Here is an 18,981-nt window from a genome sequence, read left to right as displayed (position 1 = left end):
TTCAGTGGCAACTATTCTAGGGCTCCGTGACCCCAAATAAAAGAAACACAGGTTCCCGTGTGTTTGGGGTTCAGTGCATGGGTATCAGCAGACGTTGCTTTCTGATTCATTTCAGCCCCTGCACCCTTGACCTTGGGGCTCTGGTCCTCTGTGACCTGTGTCCTAATCAACAGGGATGCAGAAAGGACAGGGGGTTCTTTGGCCTCTGAAGCTCTGTGTCTCTTTCCTGTCCATTTCTGGGGAAATGGATTGCATGGGTGCTGGCCATGAGTGGGGTGATGAGGACTGTCCACCTCGTCCAGGGACATTCTCACAGTCAGATGGCACCTGTGGGGAGATTGGCTCATACCTGGAGCGGGAGCTGAGCCGTGCGTATCCGAGCGCACCGAGGCAGTCGAGATCCTGTCTCCCGTCTGCTGGCACGGCCCCCTTTTCCACTCAGCTGCAATGAGTAATAAGAGAGGCCCCGTCCGCCCTCCCGTCACGGAGCTCAGCCTGTGCCAGTGTGTTTCTGCTTCTAATGAAGGATTTATTTAGGTCACCACTGCCTCCTGTGCACAGCACCACAGATTAAACATGAAGGGGGTGGAGGGGTCCTCTTCATCCCTCCTGCACACACCTGGCCACCTATCATTCAGGCAGGGGGCCTTTCTGGAGGACCCTCTGCGAGCCCCTCCCCAGACAGAGAGCCTGGATCGCCCCTGTGTGCCACTGTCCTTTCTCCTGCAAGCCTCTGTCTGGTTGAGTCACTGCAGTACTTTGGATCATGAACAAATGCGTTTGACTAATTATCATCCTTGATTCCCATTTATATCACACAGCCTCCCCCCTTTTTTTTTTTAAGAGACAAAAATAGCTGCCACGATTGAAGGGCTTGCCATCGGCCAGGCAATATGGCAACATCGTAAGCACCCTCATAGGCTGTTCTGTTTAATCCTTCCAATAGTGTACGTTGGCCAGGACATTCGATCGAAGGCTCTGGGTTTTCAGTGCTCTCTCGTGGATTTTAAGTTATAAAGCTGAGATTTGCACCTGGGTTTTTGGCTCTAAATCCTCTGAATTCCAGCATCGGCCCTCCAGCCCTGTCCACAGATAACACCACCTCTGTGACCAGACTGATCCCTCTCTATTTTGTCTCCTGCAATTGTTTCCAGCCTTGGATTTAAAAACAAACTACCCTAACAACATAGGAGACCAAATCCAAAGGCAGCCTTCCCAGCCCAAGGCCAGGGGCATCAGGCTCCGAATCTGAATGGATGCAGTTGTTCCAAGCTCAGGGAGTTCTTTAGTTCTTACCATTCCAAAGGCTGTGGGTGGGCAGACCGGTTCTCCAGGCAACTGGTTAGAAACGCAGACTCCCAGGCCTCTGCCCAGAACTCTTGGATTAGAATCTGCATTTTGAACTACATCCCCAGGGAACTGATGTGCACTTGTAAGCCTGGAAAGTGCCTGGCGATGGTGATGGAGCAGCCAGAGCTCCTGGTGGGGATGTGGGGAGCTTTAATTGACTCCAACTTGCAACCCCTTGCCCAGATCCTTCAACCTAATCTCTCACCTAATTTGGAAAAGTATATCCTGTGGGTTGACTTCAGGCTACTTATGGGGCAGTTGGCATTTATCATCCATCGTTGGATCAGGGAATTCTCAGAAGCTTGGAAATAACATGGTGATTGAAATCCACTGGCCCCAGATTCTTGCCCCACCATGCTGCCCTCCCGGGCTGACCCAGGCACCTCCTTCCTTCAATTCCGGGGAGTTGCATTCATTATCCAGGTACCCTTCTGTATATATGGAGCCTCCCGTGTCATGGAGGTAACAGAGCCTAGAAAGTGGAGGAGGGAGTGTTGGAACAGTCCTGGTCTTTCTCAAGAGAAAAATAGGGCTGGTCACTCCTCCTTTTCCCAGGCAGTCAGTGTGGCCCAGAGAAACTTTTTTTCTTTAAATTGGAATATGATTGCTTTGCAACGTTGTGTTTATTTCTGCTGTACAGCAGAATGAATCAGCTATCCGTATACATATAACCCCTCTTTTTTGAATTTCCTTCCCACTTAGGTCACCACAGAGCACTGAGTGGTATTCCTTCTGCTATACTAGGTCTTCCTTAGTTATCTATTTTATACATAGTACCAATATGTATCGGAGAAGGCAATGGCACCCCACTCCAGTACTCTTGCCTGGAAAATCCCATGGACAGAGGCACCTGGTAGGCTGCAGTCCATGGGGTCGCTAAGAGTCAGACACGACTGAGCGACTTCACTTTCACTTTTCACTTTCATGCATTGGAGAAGGAAACAGCAACCCACTCCAGTGTTCTTGCCTTGAGAATCCCAGGGATGGGGGAGCCTAGTGGGCTGCCGTCTATGGGGTCGCACAGAGTTGGACACGACTGAAGCGACTTACAGTGCAGTGCAGCACCAACATGTATAAAACAGATACATATCAACGTTCCTGTGTCAGTCCCAATCTCCCAATTCACCCCAATCCCCCTTGGTATCCACATGTTCTCTGCATCTGTGCCTTTATTTCTGCTTTGTAAATAAGATTGTCTATACCAATATTTTTTTCCGATTCTACATATATGCATTAATATTCCATCCTTGTTTTTCTCATTCTGACTGACTTCTCTCTGTAGTAACATTATGTGAACTGACCTTGTGTCTTTTGTACCCTGAGCTCTTTTCTACCCCCAACTTACCTCACAGCAATTACTATGAGTAAATTCAAGCAAAAGTCAATGTCAACAGCTGTTGACAAGTGTCATGTGTAGGCAGTTTCAAGAAAATAAATATTTATGGGAGTCTTGAGATCTCTCTGTCCTTCTGTAGACTGACAGGCAGGAGATAAATCTGTTTCCTCTTTCTTGGTTTCCACGATGACCTGCCAAGGATGGAAAGTTGACCCTGCTGCCACATGCTCTTAAATTAGCCAGGCAGAGGTAAAGGTCTCCTAAAGGCAAACAAAACATCATCTACCGTTGATTGCTCAGAAGTTTGGTTGGAAACAGAAAGGACGGTTCTCATCAAACCGTCTTTACTTGGGTATTACTGCATGCCAGAAAGTTAAATCACTCGACACTCCAGCATGTGTGGAGAGAGGCAATTCTTGGAGAGTAACACAAGAGCTCTCCTCCTTTCTGCTGTGTTATCAGGCTTGGAGCAAGCTTGCCCCCTCTGCCTGGGATGTGCTCACCGCAGCCCAAGGAAGGCATCTCCACTCAGAGGCAAAGCACACTTCTTGCTCCTGTGACGTTTTTGTTCTAGTTCAGTTGCTCAGTTGTGTCCGACTCTTTGTGACCCCAGAGAACGCAGTATGCCAGGTTTCTCTGTCCTTCACCATCTCCTGGAATTCGCCCTAACTCATGTCCATCGAGTCGGTGATGCCCTTCAACCATCTCACCCTCTGTCGCCCCCTTCTCCTGCTTTCAATCCTTCCCAGCATCAGTATCTTTTCCAGGGAATCGGCTCTTCGCATCAGGTGGCCAAAGTACTGGAGTTTCAGCTTCAACATCCGTCCTTCCAATGAATATTCAGGGTTGATTTCCTTTAGGATTGACTGGTTTGACCTCCTTGCAGTCCAGGGGACTCTCAAGAAACTTCTCCAGCACCACAGTTCAAAAGCATCAACTCTTCGGCACTCAGACTTCTTTATTTGAGAAGGTCTTTTAACCTTACTCAGCTGAGCCACAAGGGAAGCCCAAGAATATTGGAGTAGGTAGCCTATCCTTTCTCCACCCTTCTCCAGTGATCTTCCTTACCTAGGGATCGAAACGTGGTCTCCTGCATTGCAGGCAGATTCTTTACCAACTGAGCTATCAGGGATAAAGAATCTGCCTGCAGTGCGGGAGACCTGGGTTTGATCCCTGGGTTGGGAAGATCCCCTGGAGAAGGGAAAGGCTACCCACTCCAGTATTTCGGCCCAGAGAATTCCATGGACTGTGTAGTCCGTGGCATCGCAAAGAGTCGGACACAACTGAGTGACTTTCACTTTCACTTTAACCTTAATAGCATGTTTCTGTGTCTGCCTTGGGGAGAAAGGCAGGCCATTAGCATTCGTAGTATGCCCTGTAAATGCCAGACATCGCCCTGTCTCTTTGGCATGGGTAATCTATCGGAATCATGATAGCATCCCTATGAAGTAGATTTTAGCCCGTTTTGCAGAATGGCACACTGAGGCCCAAAGAGATGAGAAGCTAACCTGAGCTCAGCTAGCTATAAGAATTCTAGCCTGGGTCTGTCCAGTTGCTTTTCTATTACCACTCACTGCCCTTTTATTGCTTACAAATATATAAGATAAAAGGAGAATAGCCACCCCCTTGATACTGTTACAAGTATTTGGAGGGATAATTTCTACATGAGGGCTTACTGCCTGACACGCGGTGGGCACTCAGGGAGAGAGTAATTGCTTCCTTTCCAACCCTTCTGTCAAATCCCTTGGATGACTTTGGTCCCCCAGATAACCATCCTTGTCATCCAAGACCATCTTTTTCTGAGGGGCGAAAAGGTTTTCCTGCAGACAGAAGGACCACAAGCACCGCTGTGCTTGATGTACTGAATGTCCCTCCTGTGAAATATTCTAGTTCTTTAATTTTATCCATGAACATGTTCTAGTGATGGAGCTGAGAGCAGATGTGTTGTAGTGGTTACATTTGAAATCTCGGTCATAATGTGAATTTTGTGGTAAGACTTAAGAAGAAAATTAAAATATTTTTGAAGGGTTATCTCACTAGTTCCCATCCTTTTTTAATGAAAATGCATTCTAGGCTCTCAGGCGATTTTGTCCGTCCTCCAGGAGAAATTTTGAGCCCCCTTCTCAACATCTGGTTCCTATTTGATCCTCTAGGGAGGAAAGCTTGCTACTTTTTGCCACTGTCTTTTTCGTAAGTGGCAAATGGTTAAGTTTCTCTTTCTGCTGAATGAAAAGCCTCTGTCAGTGCCTTCCGTCATTTGCCTGACTTGCCGCTACATCCAATGTGTTCATTCAGCAAACAGCATCTCTAGCACCCACTGGGTACCAGCAATCACACCAGCCCCCGAGGATGCAGCGGCGGGAGGTAGGATGCTGATAAGGAAGCTCTGAATTGACTTTGTTGGGTGGAGAGGCAGGCAGTAAACAAGCAAACATAATTTTGGATAGTATATCAGGAATATAAAACAAGATGATGGGAAAGAAAGTGATTAAAGGCGAGAGGTTGAGCTCATGTTGCCGAGGAAAGCCAGCGTTTGAAATAAAATCCGTGACGGGACAGCCAGCCTCAGGAAGCATGTTGGGGGATGGAGCATCCTGGAAAGACGGAGCAGAGAAGGCCAAGGCACAGAGCTGGTGTGAGCTTGGTACCATCAAATGAACTGGAAGGCCCGAGCTTGGCTTAAAAGGGCAGTGAGGTGGGAGGGGCAGACAGATCCTATTCTAGGTTCATTCCTGACCCGAAAAGGATTTGCGTTTAACTTGTATTTTTTTCACCTCAAAGCATGTGGCTTCCCAGTTCCCCGACCCCATGCCTCCTTCAGTGAAAGCTAGGAGTCTTAACCACTGGACCACCGGGGAAGTTCCCTTGGATTTAATTTTTAATGCAGGGGAATCTCCACCTGGAAAATTCTGTGTCCTTTCCCATGTGTCCCCCGTGCCTGGTGTGTGGTCAGCATCTTCATGTGGAATCCAAGGAAGCCTAGTGCTGCTGATGGGAAAGACTCTTGGCTTCGGAATTCCTGAAACTCAGGGCTTGGTTTATCACTGCAAGATGAAGCAAGCAGCCTGCCTGGTAAAAGGGAGTGAACAGAGAGTGAGTTAGATCTCTTTCAACAGGGAAGGATGGGACTTCTCAGGTGATGCTAGTGGTAAAAGAGCCCACCCTCCAATGCAGGTAAACAGAAGAGACGAGTGTTCGATCCCTGGGTCGGGAGATCCCCTCAAGTAGGAAATGGCAACCCACTCTGGTATTCTTGCCTGGAGAATCCCATGGACAGAGGAGCCTGGTGGGCTACAGTCCTTAGGGATGCAAAGAGATGGACATGACTGAAGAAACCACTCCGTTTCTCTGAGCCTCATTTTCTTGTGACAGGATCAGTTCCGTCCAGCATGCAGTGTGCATCACACGGGTCCTGTGTGTAAAGTGGCTAGCCTAGTGTCTGCTCAGTAGCAAGTGCTCCGGATGACTGCTGCCAACATTGCTTTTTGGAGGAATGTAGACTGGCCTCCAGGTGCTGTTGAACAGTCTTTGTGCTGATGCCAGCTCAGGCTCCAGACTTCCAGAAGATTCCCTTTGATAGTACCTAGTTTACTTCTGAAGAGAGAATACTCCATTTATTTTTGTGCTGCTTGCAATTTCAAACTTTCCTTCCTGGTTCTTTTCCTGTTTGAGATGCTCCTGATTTGTGAGTGGGGTCAAGGATCTTACTTTTGAAGAAAGCAGGTTCCACAATTAACGAGCTTTCAGAGTAAGAATTGCAACATTGCTCAGTGCTGTGGATCTCTGGGCTGTCCACTCCAGTTGTCAGAAACCACATGTGGCCTTGGGCCCCAGAATCAACTCAGATGGTGATTTCAGCCACGGAATTAAAGGATGCTTGCCCCTTGGAAGTAGAGCTATGACAAACCTAAACACCATATTAAAAAGCAAGCCTGGCTTTGCAAAGGGGTTGCAAAGACTCAGACGTGACTTAGTGACTGGACAACAGCAACAAGAAGCAGCCTTGAGATGTCCTACCAATGTATACACACTGGCTTTTGAAGACTTAAGACAAAAAACTGCAAAAAATCTCCTTCATTTTGTGTTGAAGTAATAATGTTTTGGATAGGGTTACAGAAAATATTCTGTTTTTAAAACAGGGCTCCTGGAAAATGTACAAATGCATATGTGGGTCATTTTAACATCTATAATAAAAGTAACAATGAGATATGATCCATCTTAGGGCAAGCTGTGACTAAGTGTTGGAGACATAAATGAGCAGTGGTTACTGTCAGCTTTGAGAGGGTTGCTCTTACCTTTCGGAGAAGGCAGTAGCACCCCACTCCAGTACTCTTGACGAGAATCCCATGGTTGGAGGAGCCTGGTAAGCTGTAGTCCATGGGGTCGCTAAGAGTCTCACAGGACTGAGTGACTTCACTTTCACTCTTCACTTTCATGCATTGGAGAAGGAAATGGCAACCCACTCCAGTGTTCTTGCCTGGAGAATCCCAGGGATGGGGGATCCTGGTGGGCTGCCGTCTGTGGGGTCACACAGAGTTGCACATGACTGAAGTGACTTAGCAGCAGCAGCAGCAGCAGCTCTTACCTTCCTGAGCAGCTCTTAACGACCTGTGATGATTTGAGGTTTTCTGAATATCTTGTAAAACAGTGTGTTACACTTTTACTTACATAACTCCTTTGGGGAAGGCAGTGTGGTTGGAAGAGTGGAGGGGAGAAGGTATCGGTGAAAGTAGGGAATACCAGATCACCTTACCTGCCTCCTGGGAAACCTGTACGCTGGTCAAGAATCAACAGTTTGAACCAGACATGGAACAGCAGATGGGTTCCAAATTGGGAAAGGAATAGATCAAGGCTGTATATTGTCACCCTGCTTATTTAGCTTATATGCAGAGAACATCATGTGAAATGCCAGGCTGGATGAAGCACAAGCTGGAATCAAGATTGCCAGGAGAAATATCAATAACCACAGATAAGCAGATGATACTGCCCTTATGGCAGAAAACGAAGAGGAACTAAAGAGCCTCTCGATGAAAGTGAAAGAGGAGAGTGAAAAATTTGGCTTAAAACTCAACATTCGCAAAACTAAGATCATGGCATCCACCCATCACTTCATGGCAAATAGATGGGGAAACAATAGAAACAGTGTCAGACTTTATTTTCTTGGGCTTCAAAATCACTGCAGATGGTGACTGCAGGCATGAAATTAAAAGACGCTTGCTCCTTGGAAGAAAAGCTATGACCAAACCAGACAGAATATTAAAAAACTGAGACATCACTTTGCCATCAAAGTTCCATCTAGTCAAAGCTATGGTTTTTCCACTAGTCATTTATGGATATGAGAGTTGGACTATAAAGAAAGCTGAGCGCCAAAGAATTGATGCTTTTGAACTGTGGTGTTGGAGAAGACTCTTGAGAGTCCCTTGGACTGCAAGGAGATCCAACCAGTCAATCCTAAAGGAAATCAGTCCTGAATATTCCTTGGAAGGCCTGATGCTGAAGCTGAAGCTCAATTATTTTGGCCACCTGATGCAAAGAGCCAACTCATTAGAAAAGACCCTGATGCTGGGAAAGATTGAAGGCAGGAGGAAAAGGGGATGGCAAAGGATGAGATGTTTGGATGGCATCAGAGACCCAATGGACATGAATGTGAACAAGCGCTGGGAGATAGTGAAGGACAGGGAAGCCTGGAGTGCTGCAGTCCATGGGCTTGTAAAGAGTTGGACACAATTAAGCGACTGAATAGCAACAAGGAGTTTTTAAACTACATACTAGTCTTTTGGTTGTTTTGGAGGGGGAGTTGTTTCAGAGTGGTGGTGTTTTTGTTTTGTTTTTGTAAAAGACAAATTATATTTAGTTTCTTCTCAGGAATTCCCTGGTGGTTTAGTGGTTAATACTTCAGGCTCTCACTGCTGAGGGCCCAGATTTAATCCCCGGTAGGGGAACTAAGATCCCACAAGCCTCGTGGTTCAACCAGAAAAAATAAAATAAAAGTTTCTTCTTTTTGCTGTCTGCTGGTAACTCCCCTTTAGGAAAGTGATCTCAGATGCTCCCTGTGCTAATCCGCATGCCTCATAATAAAGTGAAAAGAGCATGGATAGTCAAAGGGTGTGGATCTCAGGTCTGGCCTCTGGCTCTGTTCCTTCGGTGTCCCAGGATCGGGCTGTTTTCTGGGATGTGAGGCTGTGAGATGGGGAGAGTGTGGCTGCTCAGTGTGGAAGAGCTGCTCTCTCCCTCACTTCACCCACGTGACACCCTGCACATGCACACACATCTACACACATGTACACATAGACGTGCAGACACACAAGCACACGCGTGCACCTGCTCACATACCCTAAACGTGTGAAAGGCAAGCACAACTGGTCCCTTTGGCTGACCCACACAAGCAGTGGAAAAGGAAACAGAATTTCACTGAGTCATGCTAAAACATGCATTTGACTAAAGCAAATGGCCCATTAAATTGAGCTCATCCAATCAGTAAGACCAACCTTGAACCCCATCTTGTTTGGCCAGCTCTCTGAAACGTTTTTTTTTTTTTTTTTTTCCCCCTAAATAAGCATGTGGTGATTTTGCAGTTTCCTTTTCCAGTGTTCTATGATTTTCAACTTCTTAATTGTTTGGTCTTGAATATACATTTTTCAAAGTGGTTAATACAATTGATATCTGAAGGATATCAAATCAATTTGATCATAAACAGGGAAGCCCTGTATATTGTTCTTCATTACACATTCAAGACAAATTTTAGTACTTCTCTAGTGGATCAGCCAGTAAAGAATCTGCCTGCAGTGCAGGAAGTCTGGGTTCAATCCCTGGGTCGGGAGGATCCCCTGGAGAAGGGAATGGCAACCCACTCCAGAAGTCTTGCCTGGGAAATCCCATGGACAGTGGAGCCTGGTGGGCTATGTAGTTCATGGGGTCAAAAGAGTCAAACACAACTAGCAACTATACCTCTACCACCAGACAAGTTTTAAACTATTAAAGTGAATTTTAAACCTGGCATAATGAAGATGATGGGCCTTCTTGATGGAAAATATGTTTTCTGGCTTTGTAAGTCCTACAGTCCCCAAACTGGGCCTGTCTCCAACTCTCCCTAAGCTGTGTTTAGACAGAGATTATTTAAAACAGAGCTTCCAATCGCCTCTTTCCTGGAGAGGGTCAAACACGGATTGCTGCTTATCAGCCCCGTAAAAACATCAACCGTGGCTCATGTGTCTTGGGGGCCCATACGCTGCAGCTCAGCAGTGCCTGTGCTCCTTAGGGACTTTAACGCCCAAATGTGATAAATCTCAGAGTTAAAGGAGGAGAAGGCATAAAGCAGGCAGTTCATGGGAAGAGCCCTGCATTTAGAGCTTTAAATTTAGACCGTGAATCTTGAAGTGGAATAAATTTCTGTGTCCCTGGGCAAGACCCTCATCTATAACTGTCCTGCATTTCTACTTTCCACTGCCGTGTTGGGGTGACATTCCACTGAGCAGACTGCAAGACTCGCTCTTTATAAACAGTTAACCTTTGCTTGTGTGAAAGTTTTTTGTTCCTTCCAGTAACCTCACCTGTTCATCCCTCCAGGCCCACTGCACACACTTGCTCTACTAGGAAGACATCCCTAATTGTTTCAGGCAAAATGAAGGAATGCAGGTCCTCAAAGTACCTGAACTGTGATCATAACGGATACCATACTGATGCTTGCAGTCAGGTTGTGTCGGTTAACTTTTGCCAAATTTGTACTGCAATACAAACCAGCCCAAAACTCAACAGCTTAAAACCACAAGCATGCATTCTCACACACGAGGGAAATGGCTAGGCTGCACACATGGGGTGGCTCTATGCCAAGTGCGGTTTGTCTTTCTCCTGGGACCTGGGCACATTTTTTTGTTGTTGTTCATCACAATGGTGTAAGGACTGAGGCCATGTGAAAACACACTCCTCTTAAGGCCTCTGCTGGGCACTGGCACACTGTCGTTTCTGCCCACGTTGTTGTGCACTCACTATGTCGTGTCCAACGCTTTGCAATGCCATGGACTGTAGCACACCAGCCTCCTTTCTCTTCCACTATCTCCCTGAGTTTGCTCAAACTCATGTTCATTGAGTCAGTGATGCTATCTAACCATCTCATCCTCTGCAGCCCCCTTCTCCTTCAGCCCTCAGTCTTTCCCAGCATTGGGGTCTTTTCCAGTGAGTGAGCTCTTTGCATCCAGGGCCAAAGTATTGGAGCTTCAGTTTCAGCATCAGTCCTTCCGATGAATATTCAGGGTTGATTTCCTTTAGGTTTGACTGGTTTGGGCTGAGTTCCAAGGAATTGATGCTTTTGGATTGTGGTGCTGGAGAAGACTCTGGAGAGTCCTTTGGACTGCAAGGAGCTCAGACCAGTCAATCTGCCCACGTGCCACTGGCCAAATCTTAAAATCACTGGGAAGTATGTTCCCCTCTGCACTGAGGCCACAGCAAGAACTGGATCCAGGGACAAGTGAACAACAGGAACTAACCGTTCCATTTTTCAAACAAGTTCGCCGGTCCTATTAAATCAGAAGCCCCTCATGGGTAGGGGAGCAGAAACCATGGCTGCTTCGCTGTCTCTTGCCCCTCTGCCTGGGGCTCGAAGCTAGTTGCTATTCACTGATGTTTCCTGAGGTCCAACAGACCTTCCCAATCTTTTTCCTTTGTAGCAAAGTTTGGCAAAATAGGACTACAGGCCAAATCTGGCCTGGTTTTTGTGTCAATAAAGCACTAAACATATAAATATTGGGGGGAAAAAAAGTAAAAGAATAATAATTTTTAATGACCCATGAAAATGATACGGAATTCAAATGTCAGTGCCCATAAATAAGACTTTATTGGAACACAACTACACCCAAGTCTCTGTGCATTGTCTGTGGACATTTAAGAGAAAATCGACATAGCTGAAAGAGTTCCCATGGAGACTATATGTCCCCCAAAGCCTAACCATTTACTCTCTTGCCTGGTGCAGAAACTGTTTGACACTGCTTGATAGGATACGTGAAAGTGAAAGTCACTCAGCCATGTCACACTCTTTGCTACCCGACCCTGTGGACTCCTCTGCCAGGCTCCTCTGCCCATGGGATTCACCAGGCAACAATACTGGAGCGGGTTGCCATTTCCTTCTCCAAGGGATCTTCCCCATCCAGGGATCAAACCTGGGTCTCCAGCATTGCATGCAGATTTTTTACCATCTAATAAAGAAACTGAGAAAACCCCGAGGAGCTGAATGTCTTGCCAAAGATGACAGAGTTGTCAGCTTGATTAAGCCAAGTATTTACGTGGGGTTAATATTTTCCCCTTTGTTTCCTAGTAATCAGAAGCCTGCAATACCCATGTGTCACTGATCTGGAGACGTCCCCCCGCGGGCAGCACTTCATGACCCAGCGGCGCCCGGCCCAGTGAAGCCACCGTGGTGTCCGGCATGGCCCCGCTGCTCCTGGGCGCGGTGATGCTGGTGGCCCAGCTCCAGCTAGTGCCTTCCCGCCCCGCGGTGGTGCCAGGGGACGAGCCGGGCCTGCCGGAGCTGGTGCGGAAAGCGGCAGCCCTCCAGGAGGAGATCTCCGACGGCGCAGCCCCCAACGGCTCCGCCCAGCAGCTGCCGCAGACCATCATCATCGGAGTGCGCAAGGGCGGTACCCGCGCACTGTTGGAGATGCTCAGCCTGCATCCGGACGTGGCGGCCGCCGAGAACGAGGTGCACTTCTTCGACTGGGAGGAGCACTACAGCCAAGGCCTGGGCTGGTACCTCAGCCAGATGCCCTTCTCCGCCCCACACCAGCTCACGGTGGAAAAGACCCCTGCGTACTTCACGTCGCCCAAAGTGCCTGAGCGCGTCCACGGCATGAACCCGGCCATCCGGCTGCTGCTTATCCTGCGGGACCCGTCGGAGCGCGTGCTATCCGACTACACGCAAGTGTTCTACAACCACGTGCAGAAGCGCAAGCCCTACCCGTCCATCGAGGAGTTCCTGGTGCGCGACGGCCGCCTCAACGTGGACTACAAGGCTCTCAACCGCAGCCTGTACCACCTGCACATGCAGAACTGGCTGCGTTTCTTCCCGCTGCGCCGCATCCACATCGTGGACGGCGACCGCCTCATCAGGGACCCCTTCCCCGAGATCCAGAAGGTGGAGCGGTTCCTGAGGCTGTCGCCGCAGATCAACGCCTCCAACTTCTACTTTAACAAAACCAAGGGCTTCTACTGCCTGAGGGACAGCGGCCGGGACCGCTGCTTACACGAGTCCAAAGGCCGGGCGCACCCCCAAGTGGACCCCAGACTCCTCAATAAACTGCACGAATATTTTCATGAGCCAAATAAGAAATTCTTTGAGCTTGTCGGCAGAACATTTGACTGGCACTGATTTTTTTTTTTTTTTTTTGCGATAAGCTAGGCTCGGAACCTTTCCTATTGTAAGTTCTGGTGTACATCTAGGGTGGGGGAAAGAATTTTAAAAGGGCATTTAAGTATAATTTATTTGTAAGATCCATAAATTACTTCTGTACAGTATTAGATTCACAATTGCCATATATACTAGTTATATTTTTCTACTTGTTAAATCGAGGGCATTTTGTATTGTTTTTCATGGTTGTTAACATGTGTAATATGTCTCTATATGAAGGACCTAAAATATTTAACTGCAAAAAAAAAAAGAAAGAAATTCTGGAGATGCAGTCTTTTTTGAATATAATTAACTTGCCCCCAACTCCAAATAGCTGTGTGTGTTCATTCATCGCGTATATTTCTTTGTTATGCTTTTAAAAAAATGTTTTTCATAGTTACTACCTTCCTCTCCCCTTCTCTCCTGTCTTCATTGTTGTTTAAATTTTTAATGTCTCCCTGAGGTCATCAGATTTATTTTTTACTTGCATTGTGAGACTTATCTTCATTGAGATGCCTGTTATTCTTGGAGGTGACAGTTTCACCCATTTCCAGCTTTAGCAGGTCCCTGAGTGTGGATTCTAACTCCACGTAAACTCCAAGAGGACAAAGCAATTAAGCTGGAGAAGTTAGTTGCTAACCAGCAAGAGACTTGCTTCAAAGAGTGCTTACACTTCCTTCTGATTGCAGCAATAGATGAAACAACAATAAAGGAAATTAAACCTGGCTTTCAGAATGATCTTGGGGCTGTGTACTTTGCCCCAGGTGGCAGTGGGTCTCCAGAAAGTCACTTAGAATAGAAAAGAGGAATTGCAGAATCTTTGCATGTCCCCATCTGTGAAAAGCTGACTAAAGGGATAACCGTTTGCTTGGGCTGCTGCTGCTGCTGCTAAGTCACTTCAGTCGTATCCGACTCTGTGTGACCCCACAGACGGCAGCCCACCAGGCTCCCCCATCCCTGGGATTCTCCAGGCAAGAACACTGGAGTGGGTTGCCATTTCCTTCTCCAATGCGTGAAAGTGAAAAGTGAAAGTGAAGTCGCTCAGTCGTGTCCGACCCTCAGCGACCCCATGGACTGCAGCCTTCCAGACTCCTCCATCCATGGGATTTTCCGGGCAAGAGTACTGGAGTGGGGTGCCATTGCCTTCTCCGAGTCTATTAATCTCTTTCCTGAAAGATCAATATGCACTTATAGACCTATATTCCATATGCTTTGAGATCTGGGTGTGTGCATGTTTAAAACATCAGCTCCAAATTTGGAGTCCTGAATGTGAAAAGAAATTTAAATTCCCAAGGGTTGAAACTGAAAAGAGAAAAAAGTTCAAAGCAGTGGCGGATATAGGTTTGGAACCCCTTGCACCTGCCTCAGAGACGAGGGGCCCAATTTCAGTTTCACTTCTGCCCTGAACAACTGGGTTGTTAGGAATGATCAGATAAGCCCCTCTGAGCCTCAGTTTTCTCCTGCATTCTTCGTTCAGTCAGCCTCATACAGAATTAAATAAATCAGATTTTTTTTTCTTATTATGAATACAAATATGTTCGTTACGGTAAAACAAAAAATTATAAGGACACAAATGCGTCTCCTGACATAGTTCTTACTTAAGGCAGAGGACTGAAATAGACATTTTGTAGAGGAACTCATTGAGATTTCCCTCAAGCAACCCCAGGAAGGAGGAATTATTCTGGCAAGTTCACAGTGGAAGAAACAGGCACAGTGAAGATAAGGAACTCGCCCAAGTTCACGTTGACTATAAAACAGAGCTCAGAGTCCACTTAGAGTCAAAGCCCAAGGGTTTTTTATTTTATTTTATTTTTTTGGTTTTTTTCTCTACCCATTTTCCCCCTAAATGCAAATGGAAAGACCTAGAGACAGTTCTTCCTGACATATTCCTTTTCTGGTGCCAAATGTCTTCCATCCCAAGAGGTGAGCCTGAGCCAGAGGGAAAGAGCAAGAAGGAGCCTGAGGTTTTCTCAGCCGTGCTATCAGGAAAGTGAGTCACCTTAGTTATGCTTCACCAGTCTGGCTGGACCTTAGCATGGACTGCGTCCCACCCTGGGCCCTGCACAGACAACAGAAAATGCCTTCTCTGCACCTTCATTCGGAGAAGGCAATGGCACCCCACTCCAGTACTCTTGCCTGGAAAATCCCATGGACGGAGGAGCCTGTTAGGCTGCAGTCCATGGGGTCGCTAAGAGTCGGACATGACTGAGCGACTTCACTTTCACTTTTCACTTCCATGCATTGGAGAAGGAAATGGCAACCCACTCCATGTTCTTGCCTGGAGAATCCCAGGGACGGGGAAGCCTGGTGGGCTGCCATCTATGGGGTCGCACAGAGTCGGACACGACTGAAGTGACTTAGCAGCAGCAGCAGCACCTTCATTAAGTGAAAGTGAAGTCGCTCAGTCGTGTCCGACTCTTTGTGACTCCATGCCTACCAGGCTCCTCCATCCATGGGATTTTCCAGGCAAGAATACTGGAGTGGGTTGCCATTTCCTTCTCCAGGAAATCTTCCCAACCCAGGGATTGAACCCCGGTCTCCCGCATTGTAGGAAAATCCTTTACCGTCTGAGCCACCCGGGAAGTCAAGGTTGTCATTAAAAAAAACCAGCTCCCCAGAGGGTGTGGCAGAAATAGAGTGGGCTTCCTGTTGACACGGTACTTTACCATCTGCAGAGTGTTTCCCTTTATAGTGCACCACTGGATCTTACTTCTGTTATACCCACTGTAATAGATGAAGGCTGAAAAAATGAGAGACAAAGATGAAATCAAGTTATCAAGGTTGCCCAGGAATTGGGTGACTAAGGGGAGCCTCTGATATGTGTTTTCTGACTCCAAAGAGGATGCTTTTTGCAAAATACCTAAGCATGCCAGCACCCTCGGGATGGTGTACTTGAAGCTTGTGCTGTTGGGGCAAGAAGGTGGTGGGTAGGGATGAAGGAGGGAGGGACCAAGCACTGGAGACATGATCTAACTTTTGTGGCTGACACAGCTGATGCTAGGGGATGACTCAATTTAAGATGATCAATGGGTATAAATTCAATAATTGTTGGTTTGGAGGTGTGCTTATGTGCTCAGGTACATCTGATTCTTTGCAACCTCATGGACTACAGCCCCCCCGGCTTCTCTGTGCCTGGGATTTTCCAGGCAAGAACACTGGAGTAAGTTGCCATTTTCTGCTCCAGGGGATTTTCCCAACCCAGGGATCGAACCCATATCTCTGGCATCTCCTGAATTGGTAGGTGGATTCTTCCCCACTGAGCCACCTGGGAAGCCCAATGGGGGTGTTGTTGACTAAAAATGCTGTCATGGAGGTCTACCACAGGCAAGGGTCAGGGGCCCTGGTAGCTATTTCTATTCACCTGTTTTTGGTACCCCCTGAGCCAGCCATTTGGAAGGGATAAGCAGTATGAGGCCGTTGCTCCAGACCTGTTCCAGGCCCTTGGCTCTCATCTGAGCACGGTCAGATTCAGAGGGGTCCTGCCGTAGACCAGGGTGGGCCTACTCAGAGGCCCAAATGCAGTGACTCAGGAGTCAGATGGACACCTGATCCGTCTCCAAACGCCTCACAGGAAGTCTATTAACAGAGAAAAGCCTAGGGAGTGAGGTTGCTGCCTGGATTGGTCTAGGCTCAGGGCCAGCCTGGGTGATGACCTCCTCGCAGGGCGACGGAGAACAGCTGAGCAGGGTCTCAGCTATTGTGTTCCGGATATTTGGAATATTCACTTGATGCTTCTGAGGCATCAGACAGCCCCCTCCCATCCTCCAGGAATCAGATAGTGCTGAAACCCTGATAACACTATTTTGGTTATCAGCTCACAGCCTGGAAATTTGCTATTTTAGCAAAACTGCTGGTGTGCCTCTGAGCAGAGTGCCTTGCTCTTTCTATCTTGGGAGACAGTACACAGCAGAAAGGAGATGTGGGGCAGAAGAGGCCAGTGTTCAGAGTGCCTGCTACCGCAGAGGTAGAGTCAGAGATCACTGCTGAGAGTTTGAGTATTCATTACAATTGTGTTCTTCTTTTGAGACCCTACTACATGCTTAGCATGGCACTAAGCTCTCAGGAGAATGAAAATGTTAATCCAGGAATAAATAGTCATTAACTGTTCTGTGTTTAAAATAAAAACAACAAAAGCATAGAAGAGCTAGGAAGGCTGTTCTGTGTTTAAATTAAAAAAAGGAAAGCAGGCAGCTTAAACTGTGTACAGATTAGCCAGTGTAGTGTGCTTAGGGCCTTCAATAAGGATTCAAGAATATCCCTGAGAGAAGTTAGTTAGCCCCAGGATAGAGTGGACTAACAGGCATAAGACATGGACCTGCCCCATTGTTTTAAAAGAAAATAAGTAGAGGGAGCTTCCCTGGTGGTCCAGAGGCTAAGTCTCTGCATCCCCCAGGCAGGGGGCCCCCTGGTCGAGTAACTGGATCCCACAAACCACAATTAAGAGGTTGCATGCTGCAGTCAGGAATTTGCCTTCCTCAGCCGGGGGTTCACATGCTGTGACTGGGGATCCCACATGCCACAACTGGGACCTGGAGCAACCAGATAAATATATATAAATATTTTTAAATGATAATAATAAAGAGAGGAATACTATTCTGGCTATAGGGATGGTGGTCTCAGAGATGGGGAATGTTGGCATCAAGGATCATATAAAGTGAGAGATGACAGAGGTATCATTTAACCACACCATTGCTCAGAGTAGGAAGAAATGGGAAGGGTGGCGTGGCAAAGCTGTGACCCAGATCGCTTATCCTGTGGGCCACAGGACCCTGTCCTTACTGCAGGAAGGCTTCTTGGGGGAATTGCCATAGAGCCGGAGCGCAGGAGGCAATGGAGGTAACCAGAGCAGGGCATTCTGGACAAGAGCAGGTTAAGGAATCAAGGCAGTGGGGGTGTGGAGGCAGAGGAAGTAGAGATGCAAGCGGGAGAAGGTCCCCTGGGCATGGGAGTGGGTTCAGCACACTGGGAGCTCACTCTGTGGCCTTGACATCTGCTTCCCAAGTGGCGGAAGCTGGCTTAGTAGGCATCCATGTGTCTCTCTCTCTCCTGTGCAGGTGTATATCTGTCAGATAAAAATAACTACCATTTTTGCATACCTGCTATGTGCTTGGTATTTTAAATATGTTGTTTTTAACCCATGTGGTAACTCTGAGAAGTAGGAAATGACATAGCCCTAATTTTACAGGGGAGGAAATGCAAACTCAGAGGCTAAAGGGCCTGACCACGATGCCAGAGCCACTGATGGCTACAACTGGAATTTAGCCTCTAGTGTCCACGCCCTGCTACTAAAAGTCTATGCAACTGTGAGTCAGCAGAGGAAGAAGTAAAGCATATGCCTCGGGCTCCTCCGTCCATGGGATATTCCAGGCAAGAATACTGGAGGGGGTGGCCATTTCCTTCTCCAGGGGATCTTCCTGCCCCAGGGACTGAACCAGGCCTCCTACATTGACAGGCAGATTCTTTACCACTGAGCCACCAGAGAAGCTCCTAAAAACATAAGAGGCATCCAGAATCTCAGGAGGCACTCTCTAGTGCTATTGGATCATCTTCAAGCCAAGAGTCGTTGAATCCTGATACAAAAGGGATGTGATAAATCAGGTTCCTTACCAGTAGATGTTCATTTAGAAAGTCTGAGCTTGAGCTAAAGACCAGAACAGCACAAAGGCGCTCTCCAAATGGCAAGCAAGGGATGAGGACCAAGATGCTGAGATGCTTGACTGAGGTGTTTAACTGAAATATTTTGGTGGAAGGAATGACCCTGACTCTTCCGTTCACCCTGAAATCAAGATCCTCACTCCACTTTCCTCAAATTTCCAAGTTAGGTGACCTGAGAGAAAAAGCAAGGAGAGCTAGGAGACCTGAATCAATCTGAATCCCAATTCCACCAGGTATTAGGTTCAAATTCCCAGAAACTCAATTT

General features: G+C 47.3%; 1 protein-coding gene across 5 annotated transcripts in view; it reads left to right on the top strand.

Moving 5' to 3' along the window:
* HS3ST1 (heparan sulfate-glucosamine 3-sulfotransferase 1) overlaps window positions 1-13,464 on the top strand; it is a 36,311-nt gene extending 22,847 nt beyond the window's left edge. For 4 of the 5 annotated variants that reach the window (XM_059887597.1, XM_024993359.2, XM_024993361.2 and 1 more), the window contains one exon: window positions 11,994-13,464. In XM_059887597.1, the coding sequence (XP_059743580.1) occupies window positions 12,105-13,043 (939 nt within the window). In that variant the 5' untranslated portion in view covers window positions 11,994-12,104 and the 3' untranslated portion in view covers window positions 13,044-13,464. 5 annotated transcript variants of the gene reach the window in all.
* The last annotated feature ends 5,517 nt before the right edge of the window (window positions 13,465-18,981 follow it).

Source organism: Bos taurus, chromosome 6 (genome assembly GCF_002263795.3).
Source record: "Bos taurus isolate L1 Dominette 01449 registration number 42190680 breed Hereford chromosome 6, ARS-UCD2.0, whole genome shotgun sequence".
Lineage (NCBI taxonomy): Eukaryota > Metazoa > Chordata > Mammalia > Artiodactyla > Bovidae > Bos > Bos taurus.
Note: the sequence above shows the minus strand (reverse complement) of the source record. Positions and strands in the feature narration are given on the sequence as shown.